Source organism: Bufo bufo, chromosome 8 (genome assembly GCF_905171765.1).
Source record: "Bufo bufo chromosome 8, aBufBuf1.1, whole genome shotgun sequence".
Taxonomy (NCBI): Eukaryota; Metazoa; Chordata; class Amphibia; order Anura; family Bufonidae; genus Bufo; species Bufo bufo.
In genome coordinates, this window is record NC_053396.1 from 180635772 (window position 1) to 180661903 (window position 26132).

General features: G+C 46.6%; 1 protein-coding gene across 5 annotated transcripts in view; it reads right to left on the reverse strand.

The window, feature by feature from the left end:
* The window catches only part of SIPA1L3 (signal induced proliferation associated 1 like 3), a 128207-nt gene that overhangs the window by 43293 nt on the left and 58782 nt on the right, over nt 1–26132 (reverse strand). For 4 of the 5 annotated variants that reach the window (XM_040406136.1, XM_040406132.1, XM_040406133.1 and 1 more), the window contains exons 3-5: nt 12833–12922; nt 6793–8399; nt 1945–2075 (exon numbers count right to left, since the gene is read on the reverse strand). In XM_040406136.1, coding sequence (XP_040262070.1) covers nt 1945–2075; nt 6793–8221 — 1560 coding nt within the window. In that variant the 5' untranslated portion in view covers nt 8222–8399; nt 12833–12922. Of the gene's footprint in view, nt 1–1944; nt 2076–6792; nt 8400–12832; nt 12923–18962; nt 19010–26132 lie in introns of those variants that run through there. The other variant, XM_040406134.1, reaches the window with a different exon arrangement.

A 26132-nucleotide genomic window follows, 5' to 3' on the forward strand; every position in this document is an offset into this window, starting at 1 on the left:
CCTCCCTGATGTACTGCACAATGGATAAATATCTGCCTGTATTTCTCAACATTGAAGACACCATTGAGGGTTGCAGAAGCAGTGGTCGACCAGGGAAATTTAGTGCAGCAGATGAAGGACACATCACGCTTACTTCCCTTTGAAATCGGAAGAAGTCTAGCAGTGCCATCGCCTCAGAACTGGCAGAAACTAGTGGGACCCAGGAACACCCATCTACTGGTCGGAGACGTACGGCAATTAGTGGTCTTCATGGAAGAATTGAGGCCAAAAAGCTATACCTTTGATATGGAAAGAAGGCCAAGCAACTCAACTAAGCATGAAAACATAGGAACTGGGGTTCAGAGAAATGGCAGTAGGTGCTCTGGACTGATGAGTCAAAATGTGAGATGAATAACTGCAACAGAAGAAAGTCTGTTCGTCGAGGGGCTGGAGAACATGAATGAGCGTCTGCAGACAACAGGAAAGCATGGTCAAGGTCCTTGCCAGTTTGGGGCTGCATTTCAGGAAATGGAGCTGGGAATTTGGTCAAGATTAATGGCGTCCTCAATGCTGAGAAATACAGGCAGATTCTTCTCCATCATGTAATACCTTAAAGGGAGGCGTCCGATTGGCTTCAAAGTCATTCAGCAGCAGGACAATGAGCCCAAACACACACAGCCAATGTGTAAAGAAGAGCAAAGAGTCCTGGAAGTTATGAAATGGCCCCCACAGAGCCCTGATCTCAACATCATCGGGTCTGGATGGGATTACATGATGAGACAGAAGGATCTGAGCAAGCCTACATCCACAGAAAATCTGTGGTTAGTTCTCCTAAATGTTTGGAACAACCTACCTGCCAAGTTCCTTCGAAAAACTGGTTGCTGTGTACCTAGAACTGATGCGGTGGTCACACCAAATATTGATCTGATTTTCTTCATTCACTTTGCATTTTTTTAATTGATAAAAATAAACTATTAACACTTCTATGTTTGAAAGTGTTCTTACGTGGCAGCATTTTTCCCCCCACGCTTGCCTAAAACTTTTGCGTAGTTTTATATGTAAATTCAATAATTTAAAGGGAATCTGTCACCATAACTTGAAATAAATCCAGCTAATATGGGAGACGTGCGCTTGTCAGCAGATTGTAATGATCTTTGTCCCATCTTGATATGTGGTTTAATCCGGAGGAAGAAAAAAAAAAAAAGTCTTAATTTTATGCAAATGGCCCCATTGGTGCAAAAAGGGTGTTGCTGTTGCACCCAAGACTCTGCTCATTTTCTTTGCCGGCCACGGCCCCACCTATTTTAACGTAATCACGCCTGGTCCTGAAGTCTCTCGGCTGTGGGGCTGAAGATAGCTGGGCAGGTGGAACCTGTACTGCGCATCTGTTTAGCGATGTCCAGCTCTGTACAGCGCAGCCGCAAGACTTCAGGACCAGGAGTGTTTACATCTACACTGTCTGGCCCTGTCGGTCAAAGCAGTGGGGGCGCGGCTGGCAAAGAAAATGAGCATAGCCTCGGGTGCAGCGGCAACACCCTCGTTGAGCCAAAGGGGCCAATTTGCATACATTTTAAAAGCTTTTTTCTCCAGATTTGGGCCACATATCAAGATGGGACAAAGCACGAGAATGTGCTGCCAAGTGCACGCCTCTCATGTCAGCAGGTATGTGGTGATAGAGTCCCTTTAAGTCCCAAGTAGAAGTCATTTCTGAAAACGGAACAGGCAATAAGTGTCTGATCTGTGGGGGTCCAACTGCTGGGAGAACTGGGGTCCTGTATCCCCCCGTCTCCCCCCCCCCCCCCCCCCGCATCTTTAAAAGGGACTCAGAGACAGGAGAGCGATTTACACCATTATCTCTAGCAGTCCCATAAAGAATGAATGAGGAGGTCATGTAGGGGTTCCTAGCGGTTGGAAATCACTGGTCCTCTGGACAGAGGATGTGTGTATATCTCATTTCGGTCTCACCTCACTGGTCCTGAGAATGATCCTGTACTGGTACTGTGGACCGTGGTCCTTGCTTTCATCCAGTTTGTCCCTTTTCAGACTCACAGCAACAGGTCCCAACTTCTCGTCTATTCCAAAGTAGTTACAGTGCTCTAGAAAAGAAAGGAAAAGAAAATGATCAAAGCACTGAACATCTAATAAACACTGTGTAAGAGAGAGACCCGGCTGCAATGAACATCAGGGAGACTATCCACAAGTGGCCAGAAACATTCACCTGGTGGGAAGCGTGACGGCATGAACGGGTCATTATTCATAGGAATACTAGATTATACATATTATAATGAGGAATGAAGGAACCTTAGTAATTATTTTCCTAGAATGCAGAACTAAGCAATAAACGTACAGAGATATATATATAGAGTAGTACTGGTCCAGAGCAAACGAGACATATCTACAGATATATAGAGAGGGTAGTACTGGTCCAGAGCAAACGAGACATATCTACAGATATATAGAGAGGGTAGTACTGGTCCAGAGCAAACCAGAAGCGTCTACAGATACAGTGCCTTGCAAAAGTATTCACCCCCCTTGATTTTTTTTGTATTTTGTTACATTACAGCCTTAAAGTCAATGTTATATAATGTATAATATTATTATAATATAATGGGGGCGGGGGAGGAGTTCCCGGCGAGAGGCTGCCGGATTAAAACTACGACATGTTCGATATTTATTCCGGCAGCCTCTCGCCGTGCGCTGCCTCGCCGGGAACTACGCCCCCGCCCATATTATAGTCAATGGGGACAGAGCGGCAGTCCGGGGGCACACGTTCACTAGCGGCAGGACAGATCCGACAGGCTATTCACCCGATGGAACAGCCTGCCGGAGGTCCGTGCTGCTAGTGTGAAAGTAGCCTAAGGGGAAACATGTAAATGTGCTGGAATGGCCTAGTCAAAGCCCAGATCTCAATCCAATGGAAAATCACTTATAGATTGCTGCTCACAAGCACAAACCTCCAACCTGAAGGAGCTGGAGCAGTTTTGTAAGGAGAAATGGGCAAAAATCCCAGTGGTAAGATGTGACAACTGCTCATAGAGACTTATCCAAAGGGACTTGGAGCTGTGATTGCTGCAAAAGGCGGCTCTACAAAGTATTGCCTTTAGGGGGGTGAATAGTTCTGCACATTGACTTTTTCTGTTATTTTGTCCTATTTGTTGTTTGCTTCACAATAAAAAACAAAAACACATCTTCAAAGTTGTGGAGATGTTCTGTAAATGAAATGATGCAAATCCTCCAACAATCCACGTTAATACCAGGTTGTGAGGCACCAAAACACGAAAAAAAAGTCAAGGGGAAAATACTTTGGCAAGGCACTGTATATACAGAGTAGTACTGGTCCAGAACGAATGAGGAGAGTCAGTTATATACATAGAGTAAAATATATGCAAATCAGCGTCCCTTCCAAAAGGAAAAGAAAGCTCTGCCTCTGATGCCACAAGATGTAAGGTAGCTGTCCTATAAGTCGACGGTCAATCTTTTAAACAGGCCGTGAAGCACAACTTGGATAAAAGCCGGCACCTCATCTGCAGACACCTGTTTCAGGGTGATGACCCCTCGTCTGTGCAGAGCAGAGAGATGTGACTTACCTGGGTGAGAGGCCTTGGTCAGGACCAGGGGGGGGTACCATTTCTCCTTATGGAAAGTGCCTAGTAGCTGCAAGGTGTCTTACAGGCCAGACAACGCTGCTCTGGGTTTCTGGTAAGACTCTTTACGCCTTGCTCTTCATAAGAAGAAATAGTATACAGGGAGTAGTAATGGCCCAGTGCATCCAAAAACAATCATGATTAAAAACCGAGCTAAAAAAAAACACACATTTTCATTTGGAGTATTAAAAACAGCAGCATAATGCAAAATCAATAGAAATGCCACAACAGACAGAAGCAGAGAGACCTCCAGCTAGGAGGCAACCGTCTGCAGAAAAAGAGACAATCCATTACAGAACACCATGAAGGACACGCTCCAGTATGGAGGACGCTGGGAGGAAATAGTCGAGAGTCACATTATCCACTATTCTCAAATTAAGTTTAAAGAGACGCTTGCATTCCCTATAAAGGGTGCCCCCCACCGCCCCACCCAGTCTGGCTTTGACCAATCAGTGCTGACAATAGCACAGTGTGTAAGGACACACCCCTTTTACAGGGAACACCCATTGGTCAACATATTCATACTTTTCCGAGAGGAATAACAGGAGAGGAGCAACACAGAATAAATACGCTCCAGAACGGTCACAGACCAGCTACCCCCAATAGGTGGCACTAGAGACAGTTTTCCTTCTGACTAGGAATGGAGCTAATATGCCCAGGAGGCACTGCCTTGGCGTACAAGACTCCCTATGCCAACTTGGCGGTCTCGACATGCTATTTCATGCACGTATTTACTATCGCAGACCTGTTGGTGTCTCTGAACTGAAGTCGCTCTTTCATGAAACTACGGCACGGGCAAATATCACGACGTGCTGGAGCTCACTATAAGTAGCTTTGTATTCATAGACTTAGAAACCTCATCATCTTGACAGGACTGTCTATAGAGTGGTTCTCGGTGATGCCTTCGAGGCGTCTCTGGAGAGGAAACGTTCCGAGCCCTTGTTATTGCCGCTGCCGGCACGTCCCTGCAGGGTATATGGACAGGAGGCAAACACTGCGAAACCTGGAATATCCCCGCTCCGCTCTCAAGTCTCATTACATTGCTAAAGACTTAAGACGTTATTGGCCTCGCTATGAGATCCCTGTAAATCTAGTACTGACTAATGCCGCCCCAAGATACGAAACTCTTCAGGTCGGCAGCCGACACTTCATCCCCCAGTAACATACATGATAATCTCGGCATGCATATTAATGGACGCAGGGTAAGCAGCCTTTGGTGTCACATGGGGTTTTCTGGGATCAGAAAGAAACTTTTTTTTTTTTTACTTTCCAGAAACAGCGCCACTCTTACCTATAGGTGGTGTCTGGTATTGCAGCTCCCACAAGACCCAAAGGTATGGAGCATGCTGAATCCAAAGGCCGAGCTCACATTGTGTTTGGGCTTTCCAGGATTTTAAGGATGCCTTCCTGGAATATACCTGAAGGCTCCTTCTCATGCCCCCTATATAGATATACAGTGATGTACGTCACCCATAGAACCTCACTGTAAAGACAGCGTATACTGTGCAGTATGAATGGTTTTTTGTTTTTTAAATGGACGCCTCTGCAGGGAACGGCGGTCTATCTGGAAGCACACCGGCCGATAGTATGCCAAAAGGAAATTCGCCAGGTGCATGGGGCAAATGTAATGTGAACACGCTCCAAGAAGAAACTCCTCGGACCTGAGATTTAACTGCTTGTTCTCCTCTCTTGCTACTAGGGAGCAGGTTTGATGATTAGATGACATTTTCTTAATTAGGTCACATACATATTAACCATTAATGTAATGTGTCCTAAATAGCTCTGCCGTGTCACAGTAAAGTATGAGCCGCAGGATGAAGAGAGACTTTGCAATTACATAGTCATCAAGACCTCGGGGTGGAACTTAGTGTTTTCAGGTATCATCTTGCAAACCTGCCTATAAATGCTCATTTCCCATGTGTCACACTAGATATCCCAATACATTGCCATTAAAGTGTCACCTTAAAGGGGTAGTCCCACGAAAAATATTCTCCATTTTTCAAGCCAGCCCCTGGATCTGAACACTTCTGTAGATGCATGCAATTAAAAATTCAGTATAGTTACTGAGTAATTCAATAAAATGTATCTGTATAGCGCCACCTGCTGTTTTTTTTCTTATTTCTTTGTCATGCTCACTGAGGTCGCACATGCTCAGTTTCATCCTGAGCTGTGATAGGGAGAGCATGGACACGCCTCCTGAGCTGTGATAGGGAGAGCATGGACACGCCTCCTGAGCTGTGATAGGGAGATCATGGACACGCCTCCTGAGCTGTGATAGGGAGAGCATGGACACGCCTCCTGAGCTGCAGCAGAAAAGACACTCCCCTGAGCTGCCAGCTTCATATAAATCTAGCAGAGCAATGAATGTGGAGATCTCTGGTTCCATGTGAGGTACAGGGCTGGGTCTAGCTTTGTTAGAAAGAGGTTGTCATGTCCTATATAATGCCTTTTTTTTTTTTACATTAATCATGGGATAACCACTTATAACTTAAAGAGGACCTGTCAGACAGAACTGTGCGTGCGCACATCTTCACCGAAGGTGTGTGCATGCGCCCTTCTGGACACGAGTACAGTCTAGCGCTGTCAATCTAAAGATAGGAAGGGGTGTGATTTAACGCAAAAGGGGGTCATTATGGAGCACCAGGGTTGATTCAGGTGACAGAGCACGGGGGTCCAGTTTCCCCATTCTGAGGGAGCAGCAGGTTGTGCATTCGCACTGCTGCTCCTTTCATTCACTAACGGGAGCGTCTGAGATAGCCGAGTACTGTACTTGGCTACACGTTCTTGTGGGGGGCCCAGTGGTCGGATCCCCAGAGATCAGCTGTGGATGAGGGATAACTTATAAACTTGGCACAACCCCTTTAACTGTATGGAAAAGTGAAGTCATCTAGTAGGAGACATCTCAATAAGTGAAGATGCGGAGTTTCCTTTTTTTTTTACATGAAAGCGTACAAGCAACATGTGCCAGGCATGAAGTGCACAGAGCCTAAACTACATTAGCTTCCATGACGCGCCCACTCCCCCCTTAAGTAAACAGACCTGAGTTGTAATACCAGATACAGCCTATGGACAACAGTGGCACTGTTTCTGAGGAATATTGACTGTTCATACTAATTGTGGACAACCCCTTTAAACAGTATTCGTTAAAAAGAAAAAACTTCAATCCTACCTTTCCCATGAAAGTAGTCTTGGTAATACCGGGCTCCCAAATCCACATGTTCTATACTGTAGTGTTTTAATCTCCCTTGTGTCTTCTGCATTTCCCTGGAAACTTCCAAAACAGATATACTGGCATTGGTACAGTATATAGAAAGAGAGGGCTCCAAGATGCCCCCTTCAGTCCCATTCGGCGAGCCAGCAGAAGCCTTGGAAAAGCTGACGTTGCGCTCGGACATCCCCCCTGTCTCATTTCGGAAATGTGGACAGCTGAGAAGAAGGTCGTTGCTGTTATTGTCTCCCATGTCATGTTCTAGGTTCTCCTTAAAGTTCAAGTCTTCGGTGCTGGTGAAACTGGGGTCCATGTTGCCAAGACTAAAAGCTTTAGAGACTGCTAAGGACACGGCCGATGCAGCAGAGGCTCCCGTTGTAGTGTTTCGCCTTTGGGCAACATAATTTCGGTTGGCGGCTACTTCGTTAAGGTCAAAGAGCATGCTCTGTACATCATAATGGGCAAAAGATTTGGGGCAGATCCAAGGCTTAAGACTTTCATCCTGGTCCACGAATGACTTTCCCATTTCATTCTCGCTTTTGTTGCTTCTCAACTTTCGAAAGATGGAGGAGTCGTTGGTCTCGCCCTTGGTGCCCCGTTTTCGTTGCTTATCCTTTAACGTACCGTCGTCTCTCTGATACTGTCCATTGCGCAGATCTGTTCTGGAGCCTGCTGCCAAGTTGAGATTAGAAGCGATGCTTGAATCCTCATGAAGAAGACCACTTCCCCTAATTGTTGAATCACTTCCTTTGTCATGCTTTTCATTTCTTAAGTCTTTCAGCATATCATATAGGCTCTGCTCCGAAACCCCTTGCACATTAATAGAAGATGTGCTGCCATACTCTCTGTATAGAGGCATCCCGTTGCTTAGCTTTGACCCCCTAGGCTCCAAAGATACATCCACATCGCATTCACTTAGCGTCGTCTCACTATTGCTTCTGTTCCGGAGAGTGATAAATGTCCGACCCGGAGACCTTGGCCAACCATCTAAAAACTCAATGTCTTTGGACCGCTTCCTTGACAGTCTATGAAAGCCTCGAAATCCCGGAGAGCCCCCATTACTCTGAAAATGTTGTCCATTAGGAAAGCTCCTTTGCAGGTAGAACTCTTTGGGTCCTTCCATCTCCCTTGATGGGCTAGGGGTCATGGTCTCTTTTTGAGTCTCTTTTTTAGGAGGCCAGTCGGCAATCCTGGCACGCACTCCCATTTTTGGCATAGCCGGAGTGAAAGAGCTAAACTTGGACGCTTCAGCAGAGTGTTGCATGCCATTGCTGCTCTGTCCCCACAGGCCCTGTGGATAATAATCCACTCCTCGGAGGACATCATTCGCTCTCATGGATGTCCCGCTGGCCTCCACTCCATCGTTTTGGTAGGGTCTGTAGCTTGTCATGCTCCAATACAGATATAAATATCCGTATCGAGCAAAATCGTATTAAAGTTCTTGGTTAAGCCAAAGTGCAGAACCATTATTGGGACCTTGTGTGTGCAAATTTACATGAAGTAATCTGTCTCAAGACAATGGTGCTTGTGGGCATGTCCGGAGAGAAGCCAGATCACGCTAGAGGAATCTGCAAGAAAAAAACAAAAAAAGAGAATGAAGTGCAATCATAATCCAGTAAAACAAATAAAATATAGCCATGGGCAAGTTATACGCCAACAATAGTTTTTTTTTTTTTTTTACACACATTAATAGGGTTCTCAGCCAGCAGTATATATATATTTGTTTAGTTTTGTTTTTTGTGAATGTTTTTCTGTATTTCACTGCTGGCCGAGAATAAAGTCCTCCAGAACGGGAGGTGATCTTACGATGCTCATATGCCCTAATGTGGAAAAGGACAACCCCCTTTGAGATTATATATATATATATATATATATATATATACACACACACACACACACACACACACACATATATTATATATAATTATATATATATATATATATATATATATTATATATATGTGTGTGTGTGTGTGTGTGTGTGTGTGTGTGTGTGTGTGTGTATATATATATATAAATAATCTCAAAGGGGGTTGTCCTTTTCCACATTAGGGCATATGAGCATCGTAAGATCACCTCCCGTTCTGGAGGACTTGATTCATCCTTGTATTACACACAATCATCTAAAGAACTGCCATGTAATACTACATTTGACCTATAGTGGGCGCTAGCAGGACGCGGCTTCTCCCTGCAGAATCAGCTGTTTTCTGTGGATGGCGGGATCCAGGACAATCAGCAGGACACCACCGGGAGCACATTTTGAAAAGGTCCTAGTTATTTCTTTCATCTTAACAGAATGGGCTCCTACTTATATGTGAACCCAGCCTCATAAGTCTAGCCATACCCGGCGGATTTACTGCGCTCTTTGTATGTAGAAAATAACTATGGCAGAAAATATGTAGCTCAACAGAATACCTCCATGGGAGGGCAAGATGAAGAAGGTGTGATGAAGAGCGATGGCTCAGCAGTCAGGTGTAGACAGAGGCCAGAGACTATTACATTAATCAGACTCCCCAGTCTGAAACCATAAATTAGACTGGGACGGTACTGTAATTCAGGCTGGGATGGGACTCTTTAAAACGATCAATCAATGGCACTGGGATAAACGGTCATGACTCATGGAGAAGAAATGGACTGGGTCATATGAAGCTTAGCTTCCTTCACTGGATAAGACACGGCCTTCCTAGCAAATAGCCCAGGTTTGACAAACGTCCGACATTAAAGACGCTGATAAAGACCCTCCATGTGGGTTGAAACGTTGACACTGGTGGAGTAATAAAGTGTGATATTACACCAGCATGGATGCTGCCACTCTTAGTATATGTTCTCTATCTTAACCGGACCCCTTCTGGGTATCAAACAGGACATAATATTCAAGCCAGGCAAACATTAATGGGACTACCTGTGCAAACCTCCGACGTACCAGACATCTGTCACAGCTGGAGGTTCAGTTAAAGTAGTGGATATGACCCTTTGCAAGCAATTATGCCCATGTTATACCAGGCACAACACATGAAGGCGCTGCCGTAGTCCACCGCAGAAGAACTTAACTGGAGAAACAGAAGGTTTTATTTTACTCATTTACATGGCGCCAAGATATTCCGCAGCAGCAGTGTACATGGATTGTCCTCAATCGTAGGCTTCTGGAGCGTGGGCGGAAACTGGAGAACCTGGAGGAAACCCACCCAAACAAGGAATGTTGTCCTTTGTCGGGTTCAAACCCAGGACCCCAGCAATAGTGTAAGGCAATAGTGTTAAAGGGGTATTCTGTGAGCTCAATATTGATGGCATTTCCTCAGGTCATCAATATCTGATTCGACTCCCAGCACCCCCATGATCAGCTGTTTGAAAAGGATGTGGTGCCTGGCGAGCGTTGCGGCTTCCTCAACATATCAAGCATAGCGCTGTACATTGTATAGTGGCTGTGCTTGGTACTGCACTCCAGGCCCATTCACTTAAATAGAACCGAGCTGCAAATAGGCCATGAGACCAATGACCGTGACATGGAGCGTGGAAAAGAATAGTTCCGCATACGAGCCGCAGAGAAAACGGAACAGACACAAACAAAAAATACGTTCTTGTGCACGAGCCCATAGAAATGAGGATGACCCTTTACTACACTGAAGGTCAGTGTGGGGTCTTTTGATTACACGGGCACCTATATAGCGGTAGATTAAAGTGGTACCTCTTCCTATTAATAAGGAATAAAATACTGAGCAATAACTTCACTTGTCTACACTGCGCTCCAGTGGGATGAAGCCCACCACATGGCAAACGCCATAGATGGATTTACAGAGGGTTGGTTCACATCACGTTTTTGCTCTGCGTTTAACGTATACGTTGGGGGGAGAGGATCCAGACGTGTAGCACACCACGCTTTGCCATCCCATAGAGTCCAGCAAAAAACGTATACATTAACAAATACGTTTTTTTAACAATGGAACCCTATGGTGACTGATGCCACTGTATAGCATCAGTTTAACGTATCCTTTACAACCCCAGCCTTAAAGGGGTTATCCAGGAAAAGACAGTGACGACCTATCCTCAGGATGGGTCATCAATATCAGATCAGCCGGGGGTCCGACCCTGGAACCCCTGACGATCATCTGTTAGACGTCACCGTACATCGGTCACATGGCCTCTTTGGACATCAGCCCCTATCAAGTCAAAGCGCGCTCGGCTATTTTCGGAAGTCCCATAGAAACTAAAGGAGATTGCACCGCACAAGTGCAGCCACCGCTCTATTCACTTCCATGGGACAGTGAAAAATACTCAAGCCAGCGCTCGGCTAATTTTGGAACTCCCGTAGAAATGAATGGAGAGTGGCCGCGCATGTGCTGTGCACGCTCATTCCCTTTGGGGGCTCCGTTCTAGAGATCCTAGCCATATGCCACAGTCTGAGACAACCCTTTTAAGGGGGCTGGCCAGCCTTTTAGTAAGTGATGGCCTATCCTCATCACTGGCTGATATATGGGGGTACAACATCCCATACCCCCGACCCCCGCGCCCATCAGCTTTTCGGGTGCAGTGCCTTTGCCGTTTGTCAGCATTGGGAGCAGCACTCACTGTGGTAACCAGCGCCCTCCACTACAAGGTGGATGGAGCTGCACCAGTACAGCTGATCAGAGGGATGTGGGGTGTCAGACCCCCACCAACGGGCAGCACGGCGGCTCAGTGGTTAGCACTGTTGCCTCGCAGCGCTGGGGTCCTAGGTTTGAATCCGACCAAGGGCAACATCTGCATGGAGTTTGTATGTTCTCCCCGTGTTTGCGTGGTTTTCCTCCCACACTCCAAAGACACACTGATAGGGACCTTAGATTGTGAGCCCCATTGGGGACAGTTGGTAGCAAATGTCTGTAATGTGCTGCAGAATATAGTAGCGCTATATAAGTGCATAAAATAATCAGCTAGTGATGACCTATCATGTGGTAGTAATGGCTGGACAACCCCTTGAACAACTATTACTTGGTCTCCAAAAAAACCTCTGAAACAGAGATATGTTAAAAAAAATATAGCAAGCTTGCTGGTAAACATGCATGCTCAGATCAGATAAGCATGCACGGTCACGTTAAATGGGAGAGGGGGACAAGCCACGGTCACACTCCTCTGGCAGCTCAACTCCGAGCGAAACAAAGGATCAGGAACCTAACATGCCAATCTTGATTCCTCATTGGTGTGGGGGTGGGGAGTCTTACACATTATCATCAGTCAAAGGCCTCTTGCACACGACCGCATGGTTTTAAACGGATCCGTTTTTCAGTTTCAGTAGTGTTTCTGTTCCGTTTTTCAGTTTGGGATCTGTTTTTTGGGGATCGCAAACGGAAATGGAAGCATACAATAAAGTTTAAACAGTAAGTACATAAAAAAATTGGGCTGGGCATAACATTTTCAGTAGATGGTTCCGCAAAAACGGAATGGATACGGAAGACATACGTATGCAGTCAGCTTTTTTTTTTTTTTGCGGACCCATTGACTTGAATGGAGCCACGGAACGTGATTTGCGGCCAATAATAGGACAATTTCTATCTTTGAACAGGATGCAAATGGAAGGCATACGGAGTACCTTCCGTTTTTTTTGCGGATTAATTGAAGTGAATGGTTCTGTATACAGTCCGTATACGGAACACAAACGAAAAAAAAAAAAAAAAAAAAACACGTTTGTGTGCAGGAGGCCAAACTCTCCATTTCAGAGGGGTCGACCGACAATCCATGTGTAAGGGGAGCTCCCAACTGTCCCCCAAAGATAATGTCCGGCGGGAGAAGGATCAGGCATGTTGAATCCAGGGAGATCAGTCGCTGCTAGGTGTCCGGCGGCAGCTTTATCCTTTCTCACCACAGAAAACGCATACATACTCGGCCAATCGGAGCATGCATGTGTACGGGGGGAATCGGGGGGAGATAGCCGCACGGCTGACAAGGTGTATGGGCAACTTCTGGGGGACGGATACAGTAAGTAGTTACCAGACTCCAAATGTTGACCTCGGGTATGTGAGCCGCCTACCTGCACGTCATCTTACTTCTCTTCAATGGGGGCACTTAAAATGGGGCAGGCACGTCACAGGTTCTTCAGAAGGATGAAAGCACTCGTTTCCTGTGAAGAAAAAATAAATAAAAAATTGTTAATTAATGACTGAAACCATGTCGTCATATTAACAATGGAAATGGCGAGTTCACATCCATAATTCTTCCATCTACATGACCTGCATTCACACCGACTCCCGCATGTATAGAACACTGCCTGTGCAAAATGCCGCTCTACATTAGAGGTCAGAGCTGCAATCATAATTCTGCAAGCTTCTCTACGGTAAATGTGAATGAAAGGCCCAGCTTCACAATGTTATCAGCGTTCGGGTGTCCGCCTGCTGAGCGGAGCGGAGGCTGAACGCTGCCAGACTGATGCATTATGAGCGGATCCGCGTCCACTCAGAATGCATTGGGGCAGTACGGATGCGTTCGGGGCCGCTTGTGAGCCCCTTCAAACGGAGCTATCAAGCGGAGCCCCGAACGCTAGTGTGAAAGTAGCCTTATATTGGTACATTATTATTATTTACCGGTATTATTTATTTGAAATATTGCTCCTCTATGGCCAGCTGACACCTGAACATCGTTGCCTAAGGCCTCATGACCACGACCGTGTTGTCGTTCCGCATTCGATTCTGTATTTTTGCGGATTAAATGCAGACCCATTCATTTCTACGGGGCCGCAATAAATGTGAACGTTCGCATGAGGACTGCAAAACGGATATGGTTATGCAGGCCTAAGACTGTCTCCTGCTCTTAAAGGTCACTTGTCAGTAGGATTAACCCTATTAAACCAGGTAAACTGGTGGGTAAGGTCAATCCTGCTGATTTTCACAAGACAGGTATCTTTTTAATCAGCAGGATTATCTCCACCAGTATGTCTGGTTTAAAAGGGTCAGTCCTCGCGACAGGTGCCCTTTAAGGGGAGTCTGTTAGCAGTTTTGACCATGCTAAACTGCTGATAGCACTAGGCAGGGGCTGGGGAAAGCAGGAGAAGCTTAAGTTTTATAGAGCTTTTATTATCAGGAGTAGTGTTAATATGAAATTTTATTCTGCCAGATTCTGCTCCTACAAGTGCCCAGGAGGCGGAGCCTCACTGTGGAGTGTTCTCTGCATTGAGCTTCTTCATAGCCCATCCCCTCTGCTCTTAGTCTAGGCTGTAGCATCCAACCAGAAGACCACTACAGCTGTCAATCAGAGCAGAGGGGAGGGGCTGTGCAGAAAGCAGCTCACAGCGAGGCTCCGCATCTTGGGCACTTGAAGGAGCACAATTTGGCAGAAGAAATTTTTATATTCTCAACACTCCTTATAATTAAAGCCCCACAATAAGGTATGTATGTTGTGTTCTCCCCAGATGCTTACCCAATGCTGTTAATAATTTAGCATGGTAGATCCCCTTTAAAGGAGCCATGACCGTTATAGGATCGTTTTTTAACTAGATCCCAACAAATCCTGATGGATCCAATGGGGGCTGATACATATGTGAATCCATGGTACTTCATACGTCACGTCAGTGTCCGCCTCAGATCCCCATCACAGAAAATGAGGCAGGGAGCTAAGTGGCTGCATTTTATATCTGTAAGGTCAGAAGGATTGAGAGCCAACATGTCTGATCTCTCGTTTCCACTGACGGGAGATGTTGATGGACAGGCAGCTCTCCATATAGATCACAGACAAACTCATGTCTGCACCAATCTTTACAGATGCACAAAATAAAACCATGCACAAAATGATGCAAAAAAATAAACCATGGCAAATGAGAAACAACTAATTCAGCTCTGCTACATCTGTAGGTTCAAGGTTTTCTGAGAACAAGCGTTAAACTTCTAAAAACACCACTATGACAACGGTCATCAAATTTCTGCACACACATCGGTGCCTTTGACATCGGAAACTATTTTGGGGCCTCCAGTTCTCGCAGCTCGGAGTTTGTCGCCAGGGAAGCTGAGGGCCAATTCACTGTCTAATTAACCTAAAAAGACAATTATGGACTGTCGGGTGGGGGAGGGGATGACGCGATGATGAGATAGTAACAGGCACTGTGCCCCTGCCAAGCAAGGAAGATCAGCAAAACTGGCGTAGAGAAGAGCGCAGCTCTGAAGGTCTGTGACAGAAGTGCGATACCGCCACAGGCCAACTTTCTTTACCGACATTCAAAGGTTCATTATCGCGGAGTCACTAGGAGCCATGATATTCTTCTCAGGACTGGTACAGCCTCATTAAGAGGGCATCCCTATTTCGAGAGACATGGAGACACCAGCTTGCCGGGTTGGGTTTTGGAGATAATGGGGGACATTAAAACCGTAGTTTTGCACGTTTGTCTTAATCCGTGTCCAACTGCTGTGAGAAGCGCCGCAATTATCCAGAGGCGCGTATTTCCTAATATTTGATGCACATTTCTACAGCAGGCCTTGTCCTTCCAGAATGTGCCACTTTTTGACACCAGAAAACACGGGAAAGGTAAATGCCCCCTTCAGATATACCTATGGGCCTATACTGTACACTTCATTTCATACACCGCGTCTGCATGTTTCACCATATGGCGGCACACTAGTTGCCTATGTTGTCACAACAGTGAAGCATGGAGACTTGCTGTACAAGCGGCGTGCACACAGTAAGGGCTCATGCACACAAACGTATTTCCTTTCCTTATCCGTTCCACTTTTTTTGCGGACCGTATGCGGAACCATTAATTTCAAAGGGTGTACAAAAAAAATAAAAAGTTACTACGTGTGCATTCCGTTTCCGTATGTCGGCCTGTCCGTTCCGCAAAAAAACTGAACATGTCCTATTCTATTCTGGCCAAGACACGGACGTCATCTGTATTGTTTTAGGATCCGTGTTTTGTGGACCGCAAAATACATACGGTCATGTGCATGAGCCCTAAGGTGTACGGCACCTGAAAAAACAGTGCACCTTTTTAGTCTGTTTATACAGCATTTGCACACTGAGGGCCTAGGGCTTCATAACGTGATAACATGGAGGCCGACTGTCTCATGTTCATATGTGCTCGCATAGCAGAGAAAAATGAAGTTTTAATATATGCAAATTAGCCTCTAGGAGCAACGGGGGCGTTGCCATTACACCTAGAGGCTCTGCTCTCTCTGCAACTGCCGTGTCCTCTGCACTTTGACAGGACCAGCTTTGATGATGTTTTCACTGCCTGGCCCTGTCAATCAAAGTGCAGAGGGTGTGTCAGTTGCAGAGAGAGCAGAGCCTTTATGTGTAACGGCAACGCCCCCGTTGCTCCTAGACGCTCATTTGCATATATTAAAACATCATTTTTCTCAGCAACGCGGGCACATATGTACATGGGACCAACACAGATGTCTTCAGCTGCCAAGTGCACTTGTAACGGGTCAGCCAGTGTTATAGGTACAAAACTGCTGACAGATGCCCTTTAAATGTCCCAATTTTGACTTTTTAGATGTTTGTGAGTGACTGAGTATGAAAGCTCTGTAAGTTGGCTACTTCGTCATCAGTGGTCTAACCAGCTAAATAAAAACTGAGGATAAAACAAGCGGAATCCATAGTATGGGTCATCTGCCAGAAAAAAAAAAAAACCTGCACCTGCCGCCTTCTCTCCCCTCTTCTACTTGATTGCAAGCTCTTCAGGACACTGCGTTAATTTGCACCTCATGCTATAGTTATGTAATGGACTATTACTTACACCCAGTGTACTTCTCAGTGTTCGAGAGCTTAAAAGATCGATCTCCGCACAAGTGTGAAAGCTGGGAAGTCAATAGCTCGTCTGGAGGAGTGAAGACGCAAACACCGATCCATCATCTGCCCCTCGTAGCCTAAATATCACACATTTATTAAAACAAAATTCCATAATCGGGGCATCATCACAAATCGTGTGTTGCGTCAATGGTTCCTGAATTTTCCTCGATCTGGTCAATGTGGTTTTATTAGGCTACTTTCACACTGGCGTTTTGGTTTCCGTTTGTGAGATTCGTTCAGGGCTCTCAGCAGCGGTCCAAAACGGATCAGTTTTGCCCTAATGCGTCCTGAATGGAAAAGGATCCGCTCAGAATGCACCAGTTTGCCTCCGTTCAGTCTCCATTCCGCTTTGCTTGCAGCGTTTTGGTGTCCGTCTGACGAAACTGAGAATCGGATCCGTCCTGGCACGCAATGTAATTCAATGGGGACGGATCCGTTTTCACTGACGATAGAAAACGGATCCAACCTCCATTGACTTTCAATTGTGTTCAAGACGGATCCGTCTTGGCTGTGTTAAAGATAATAAAAATGGACCCGTTCTGAACGGATGCAGACTGTTGTATCATCTGAACGGAAGCGTTTGTGCAGATCCATGACGAATCTGCACCAAACGAGGGTGTGGAAGTAGTGTGAATTCACATGACCAGATTTTTTGTCCGCATCCGATGCGCATTTTATGTGGATAGGATGTGGAACCATTCATTTCAAAGGGTCCGTAAAAAATGCAGACAGCACACCTGTATGTCTGTTCTGCAGTCCCGTAAAAAAGATAGAACATGTCCTGTTCTTGTCCGTTTTGCGGATCCGCAAAATACATACGGTTGTGTGAATGCACCCTAATGCAGAGATCTCCTGGAAGGTAAAAAAATAAATCTCATTACGAAAATCAATGCTCCCTGGGAAAAAAATAAAAATAGTAGGCAAAATAGCTCACCGCCAGAAGAGATCCAGCTCTCTAGTGCCACCTATGGGCCATTAGAGAGATTCTCCAGGAGTACAATATTAATGACCTATACTCTGATTGGTGGGGGTCCGACTATCGACACCTCTGCATATGAGCTGTTTGCAGAGGCTGTGGCGCTCCAGCGTGCGCCGCAGCCTCTTCCTATGGCCAGTAACATCACGTTAATCAGTCACATGACCTGGGCGAAGCTTAGTCACATTCAAGTGAGTGGTCCTGAGCTGCAATACCAAGCACAGCCACTATGTCATGTACGGCGCCGAGCTTGGATCGCTGCAAGTAGGTTACAGAGCTCACCAGAGCACCACAGCCTCTTTAAAACGCGGTGGTACTAGGTGTCGGACCCCCACCCATCTGACATTGAGGACCCATCCTGGGGATAAGTTATCATTATTCTACTCCCGCAAGATATCTTTAATTTGTGAGTAAAAGCCTAAAATATGACTCAGCCCAAACCACAAACACCCATCTGTAGATGGATTCGGAGTTATTGCTCCTGGTCAGCGGAGGGTAGGCTTTTGGTCCGCATTCACGCCATGTGGCAAGAGACGATACACTTTCTATACTGTGTTTTTAATGGGGTAACAAGGTTAAAAAAAAAAAAAAACACTGACGCAAATCTAGGAGCATTTATGAGAAACGACACCGCAGTTGCGGAGGGCAAGAAACTCCACGTATTGACACACAGGTCTTATCATTCGCGACGATCTAGATCAGGGATGCCCAACCTTCGGCACTTCAGCTGTTGCAAAAGTACAACTTCCATCATGCCTGGACGGCCTACAGCTATTAGGGAATGCTGGGGGTTGTAGTTTTGCAACAGCTGGAGGGCCGCAGGTTGGGGGATCCCTGATCTAGAAGATTTCCCTCCGTCCAGGCTTGGCAAAAATATAGTCATAGGAATTTTTGCCAACTGCGGTCGAACCTTCAATAGGAGCAACAACAAAAAGGGCAACAAAATTGGCAGGTCTGGATACAGTAATGACCGTTTTCGCTCGGCTCGCTTTGCCGGCACATTAAAAGGAATATCTCGGTGACCTAATTTTCTGTACTTTTTCTCACATGCTTCATCTAATGAGAACGTATTTACATGGAAACTGTGAAGAGCAGAGCAATCTGCTACTGGCAGAAAAAGCAGGAGAAGAGCAGGTGGACGGCAGGGAACGGCCGCAGCTGCCAGGAGCATGTAAACAGACTGGAAGGCTTTCACGGTGACTTCCTGGCACGCGGCACACAGATACTCAGGCGGATAGGACCATAGCAAAAGACCAAAACACATGTTATGTCATCATGACACACAGCAACACAAATATGTAACATACACAATGCCTCATAATAAAGGTATGCCGTGATACAGACACAAACACCACTGAGGCTCAAGGGAAGACCGCCTACGACAGCTCCCTCCCGTCTATGCAGCTATCACCTATCAGCACAGGTAGCGGGCGGTTTAGATTCTCCCATATTTACCCTACATCGAAAACGGGCAACGTCCAAAAGGTGCCTCATATCTACGACACTGGTTGGTGACTAAGCCTCCGCCGAAGGTGTGACGGTGACCTGTGGACTCCAGGTCTCCGTATCAAATGAAGAACATGGTAAACACCCCTTCCTGAGTCATTGCCCAATAAAATTGTAAAAAAAACTACAAATTAGGGCCGGTTCACACGAACGTGTGATGCCCGTTCGCAATACACGGGCACCGTTCCGTGGCCTCTCCGCATCACGGATGCGGACCCATTCATTTCAATGGGTCCGCAAATCCGGAACGGAACACTACGCAGTGCTTTCTGGGGTTCCATTCCGTGCTTCCGCACCGCAAAAAAGAACTTGCTCTATCTTTTTGCGGAACAGGAGGAACGCGGACCCATTTAAGTGAATAGGTCTGCAATCCCCATGCGCCTGCCCCACGGACGGTGCCCGGGCATTCCGGACCGCATTTTGCAGTCCACAGAACGAGCTTCACACGTTCGTGTAAACGAGCCCTTATTTTAGGGTTTAAAAAAACCTCAAAAAAAAACAAACCTAAAACTGCAAAATAAAAAAAATACATATTTTATTTTTCCTGCGTCGTATTCCTGAAGCATCTCGCCATAAATGACCAGGTGACAACCCCTACGGCAGCTGTGATCAGAGCTATATTGACAGACTTTTTTTTTTTAAAAACAGATATTTTTTTTTTTTTAATCTTTGTTCGTCTCGTACCAGAGTGTAAAAAAACCAAGAGAAAACATCCGGTGACATAACTAACTGGAGTGATCACGTAGGCGGCTATACAGGCAGAAAACACTGGAACAGGTACTATCTTGTTGTTTTTTTGTTTTTTTTTTAATACCGCAACGCCCACATTCATTGAGTAAAGCAACGGTTACTATGGAAACCTAGTATAATGCAGACCGCGCTTTACAGGAGTCATCAATCATGAAGAAGGCCAGAAAATCAGAGACAACCCCCCTTCCCCCCAATGGTGGCTCACTCTAATCTAATCTGTCCAGAAACAGCGCCAAACTTGTCGACAGGTTGAGTGTGGTATTACAGCTCCTTCAATGTGCCACGTTTTTCTAATCCTGGAGAACTTCTTTCATTTTTACGAAAATTCAGCAGCGGGTTTCTGCGAAATCCACCTGAACCGGTCCAGTTTTAGCGGGTCTTCTGGCGCTCTCAACTTTTGTATTGCAGATGACGAAAGCTGCAAAGATGAACATGCTGCAAACTGATAACCCGCAGTATGAGTCTGCCGGGTGAGATTTCTGAAAGCCGATCCACTTTGCTGGTACCGTAAAACTCTGAAGATTTTCTGCATAGAATGAACGCCGCGTGAGGTTGTACCTGTAAGGACACCCTCAACATTCAGTGGGGGAAACGATAAATAAATAAAAAATCTGGAGCAAAGTCCGCCCGATATGGATTTGCCACTGAACTCACTATGCATTGAGCGTGAAATCTGGAGTAACCTGCTGTGGAGTTAAAGGGGTTGTCCAGGATTTTGAGGGCGTATTCTCAGGATGGGTCATCAGCTGTAGGAGGAGACGGCGCTCCAGGGAGCGATGCAGCCTCTTTCTAGGCCGGTGACGGCATGTTCATCGCTCACAAGACCTAGCCATAGCTCAGTCCGATTCAAGGGAATGGGCATGGCTGCAATCCCAAGTACAGACACTATACAACGTACGGCGCTGTGCTCGGTAAGCTATATGGAGGCAGCAGGGCTCACTGGACCATCACGGCAAATCCCCAATGGAAAATCTGAGGAATTTTTGCCTTGGGCAATTACACCCTTAGAACAGGCACGAGGGGAGAAAAATATAAGTTTGTGTGCACGGGTCTTGTTTTTTTGCAGCCTGTATGAGGATTCACTTCAAAGCGTCCGGAAACCCCCCCCCCCCCCCCCCCCCCAGAAATTACTCTGTGTGCACTCAGTTTCAGTATGTCCGCGTGGCCATTGCACAGAAAAGATAGAACATGTCCTATACCTGTCCGTTTGGCGGACAAGGATAGGCATAGTTACAATGGATACGCAAAAAATAAATAAAAATGCTATACGGATGTCACATGGACGTCATGTGTATTTTTTGCGGACTGCAAAATACATACGGTCATGTGCATGAGCCCTTATACTGTGTGGTACAGAAGCTAGACGGGCACACAGCTAGTGCCAACGTGTGCTCAAAGATGTATGGTACACCTGGCATCCGGCTGAAAAGGACACTGGGAGGAGCATTGTGAGGAGGGCAGCCTCCCTCCAGCCAATCAGCAATACTGACAACAATGCTGGAAATAACTTACTGGCTAAAAACCCAACAACTGTATACACAATACTCCTCTTGTCCTCTTCAGCTAGATGACTGGTGCAGCTTGAATGCATTCTGATAATTCTTATACACACTTTCAGTTATGGGTCCTATAGTGTTACAGGAGTGGGCAACCTCTGAAACTACAACTCCCAGCATGCATACTTGCTCTGCTCACATAGAAATAAAAATAGAGCATGCTGGGAATTGTAGTTTCACAACAGCTGGAGTGCCGCAGCAGGTACGACAAGGACTCCTACGGGAACGGGCCCTATAATGAATGTGACCCCAACCCCCAAGCTTTGGTACAGGGCCCCACATCTGCATTATTAGTCTCCATATATTATATAGAGGCCTAACTCCACCCTTATTGCCACTGGCCGCCAGCCCATACTACCAGCTGCTCACATTACATCAAAAGGGACGTTTTATTAGCAGCTGTAATAAGGGAGGGGGAGGTGTAATCCCAGACTCTGCTCTGAGGGATGCAGCATGGAGCGCTAACCCTTTAAGAGCCAGCTGTGCAGAACGCACCCCCCTCCGTACAATCTTCCTTATGAATAACATCTAGAGACCTGGCCAGACATGTCTGCAGCCGCACACTTAGATGGGTTGGGTGCGATGAGCTAATAACCTCCATCCAGGAAATCGACGTGCGTGGGGACGGTTTGACTCTGCCCCTTTAAGATGATTATCTGTGGTTTAAAGAGAAGAAGAAAAAAACACACAACATCCCAACCCGCAGAATTTCTGGAACATGCATCCACCTTCCCAGAACTATACGTGTAGTGTCACCTTACAGGAGCAGCTGCCAGACTCTGGGAAGTCTAGTTCCTTTGTTGGACGGCTCATCTACTTGCCCCACCGCGCCGTCCAGGATTTATTCGCAGTCTCTGCATGGTGAGCGTGCAGCTCCAGCTACATTCACACGGCGGTTTAACGTATACGCCAGGAAAAGCTCCCAACGTAAACGCTAAATAGAGGCTTCAAAGTGGCATGTGTCGGCTATAATGGCATCAGTCACCCCCCATTGTGCAGTTTTCATTAGCCGACATTCGCTATTTGCTAATGTCAGCTGAGTGCAATCATACATGTCCTACCTTTGTCTGTGGCTTATTTCTTGTAAAAATCATACTTTTATCATATGCTAATTTCTTCACTACCAGCAAGTTGGGCGTGTACTTGCTGGTAGCCGCCGCTTCTAGACACGCCCGATCTCCTCTTGATAGACAGGGCCAGCGAGCGCTCTCCTCCTCCCGCTGGCCCCCCTCTGCTGCTGAATTTCTGCGCCTGCGCCGTAACGTTCCTCGATCGGCGCAGTTGTACTGAGTGAAGGACGCGCGCTTGCCAGCTCCTTCCAGAGTGCGCCTGCGCCGATTACGTCACACTACACCCGGAAGAGAAGACTGCCGATTATCGCTGATGCCGGCAGTCTTCTCTTCCGGGTGTAGTGTGACGTAATCGGCGCAGGCGCACTCTTCTAACTACTGAATGGATGTGCCGGGGTACGTTCACACACTTAGGGTCCATTCACACATCCGTGTGTGTATTGCGGATCCACGGATTTGCAAAAAACGGATACTGGCAATGTGCGTTCCGCATTTTGCGGACCGCACTTCGCCGGCACTATAATAGAATATGCCTATTCTTGTCCGCAATTGCGGACAAGAATAGGATATGTTCTATTTTTTTCGGGAACGGAAATGCGGACCTGGAAGTGCGGGTCCGCATTTCCAAACCTGGGCAGCACATCGTGCGGCCCCATACAAATGAATGGGTCCACAATTCCGTTCCACAAAAAGCGGAACAGAATTGTGGACGTGTGACTGGACCCTTAGGTTTCAACGTTCGGCATACAGTTTTGGAAGCGGATGATAAAAGGAGAGAAGCGTACCACCTCATCTCTTTTGAATTCACGTCTGGTTTTGGCTTCCAAAACTGCATCAGGAAACATAACCGTGTGGATGTACCCTTAGTGGTGCAAACCCTAGTCTGCTCAAGGAGCTGGAATCCTGCTCCAACCACTGAAGACCCTCAAAGGGCCTGCTGGTCTCACTCCAGTTCTTCTGCTTGACAGCATTGTTTCCAATATGCTCTCCTCTACAGTTAATGCACGGTCTTCTCCATGGGTTTCCCCTTGGTTAACTCTAGTAGAATAGGCCCTAAAGCAGTGGTTTCCAAGCTTTGGCTCTCCAGCTGGTGCTATACTACAGCTCCCAGCCTATAGCTGCCAGGGAATGTTGGGAGTTGTATTTTTACAACAGCTGGTGGGGCCACAGGTTGGAGACCACTGTCTAGAGAAGTAGTGCACAACCGTTTCTGTTTGGGAGCCACACTGTCAGACTGAACCAACCCCAAGGGTCAAAAATAAAAATCAATGGGGTATTATTAACTGAAGTACTGTGTGTATGGGTCATGGATCACACATACCATACATGTCTGGTTACATCAGGAATCCCATCTAATGGGAGATTACATGAAAAATACATGTGAGCAGTCACAAGTCCTAGAGATGTCTGTCAACAGATGGTTAGGGAACGCACAGAATGGCATCAACGGCCAGAGTAGTACCCGGACCGCGGGTTGTCCACCCCTGGTCTAGAGTATGTCTGAAAATCAGTGGGACAGACTGATGTGAGTGCATTCACTATACATGCCACCAACCCTCAGGGTAACCACCCCTATGGCATTTCAGTGGGTGTTTGACTCTTGGCACCCTCGTCGCATCGCTCATGCAAGAGCTGCGTCCACTTAACGGTTTAAATCGGCTAGTCTAACTGCATGCCGCCTTACCACGCACCACGGCTACTACAAGTACGGTTTGCATCTAGACGGACCAATGTAAACTACAAATAGGCTGCGGCACTCGTTTGAACACCCGGCCCCGGTCGGACCCCCCACTGATCTGATATAGATGACCTATCTTGAGGACAGGCCATCAATATTCCCATCCTAGACGACCCCTTTAAGAAAAACAGACAGTCTTAGATTATTTTTTTTGTCGTAGGGGAAAACATTCACGTTTCATACACAGCCACATCTTTCAAGGAGGGCTGTCCGCACGGTACATTGTCACATTTACACCCCATTTATGTATGCAACGCGCCCCAGGCCTGGATATTATCAGGTTATGGAAAACTCCTGTCAACACATATTAATATTAAACAGCATGAAAGCAAATGAAGTGTAAGCGCGCGCGACAATGCAAAATGCACACGGCTTTATTGAAAGACCCTCTTCAGAGATTAAAACTCAGGCCTGAATTATTTATCTCTCTACCCAATCAAAGAGAGTGTTTACCTCCCCCGGGGGCCCGGCAGTAATCTACTTTTATCTAATGAAAGGGGCCCGACTCGGCGACTCTGGCATCTTGTACTGACAGACGCACAAAGCAGGGGGGCTATTCATTCACACCCACTTGCGGTGACCCCATTTAGCAGCAATATGACATCCATTCATGCCCGGCTCCTGAAGAAGGCCCATGAATTATTTTGTGCCTCCGTGGAAATGCTGCAGTTCAGAAGCCGTGCGGCTCGTCGGGGTTAGTGATGGGGGGTGGACTGAGCCCTCCTAGAGGTAATTAGTTATGACATACTTCCAGCCACATCAGCGCACGCAGCTATGACCTATTTGTAATGTCCGAGGCTCCTAAGTGGATGTGTCGGCTTTCATTTAGGATTGTCGATCAGAGGGTTAAAGACAAGACTGTATCACCCCAGAAGAACCCCTTCCAGATACGGACTGCGCGTAACTAACGCTTGCTCAGTAGACCGTCATATACATCCAGTACCCGCCATGAAGAGCTCATATTGCGCCAACTGCAGGCATCCAATGCCCTTTATAGTAGAACACCCCGACTTGACGTTGTATTATCTGTGAATGTGTGTGACATCACATCTTACCAACAGGTCTTCAGAGCCTTGCAAATGTCAGACACCTTGTAAGAGGTTCACCGTGTTCATCTCAACACTGGTGCACAGGCCCAGTACAGAACCAATGCCCGAGGTCAGTTAAAAGTGATGTACACCCACGTGACCAGTGCAGCCAGGGGCGGACTGGGAACTTAAAGTGGCCTTGGAAAAAAACTAAAAGTGGCCCTATTTCGTAGTGGGGCATAAATTGACAAAAGGCAGGATCGGGGGAAATTATACCACCCCAGCAGAGTCAAATACCACAGTACATCACAAAATACCCCCCCAAAAACTGCCCTTCTGTGGTGGCCAGCACCAGCTGCCACGTTCTGTCCTCCAACTGCAGTTGCCTCAGGATGGCAATGCAGCTGAATTCATGAGTGAGGAAGGGGGGCGTCAGATCCTTTCCTGGGTATCGGCTCACCAGGAAGTTTCCCTGTAGGGTCTATGGACAGTCCGTCCCTGACTGCAGCCGACCAGTGGCTTCAGTTGTGACCACACAGTCCAGTGATTGGCTGCAGTGGACACGTGCATGTAAGTGAGGTCATCACTGCAGCAAAATCTACATCCCAGAGCAATGGCACTATAGCAGCGATGGTTTTTTAATGTCTTTAATACTTGAAAACCCCTTTAAGAACCGATAAGTATATAAAGATGTAAATGACTAAGGCCACCTACAGACTGGGTAGATGAATCACGGATTTTTGACGTGGATTCGCACAGAGAATTAGGGACAATTTAGGGGGACGACGACTGCACAATACATAAATACATACAATTTACCAGAAGACACCTGAAAGTCTGAAGTGAGGGACCCTGAACTCAGATGGAGAATGACAAGGTGCTCATGTGAAGATGTGGGATTCGGCTCTCCCGTCCAGCCGCTCTAAAGTGTCA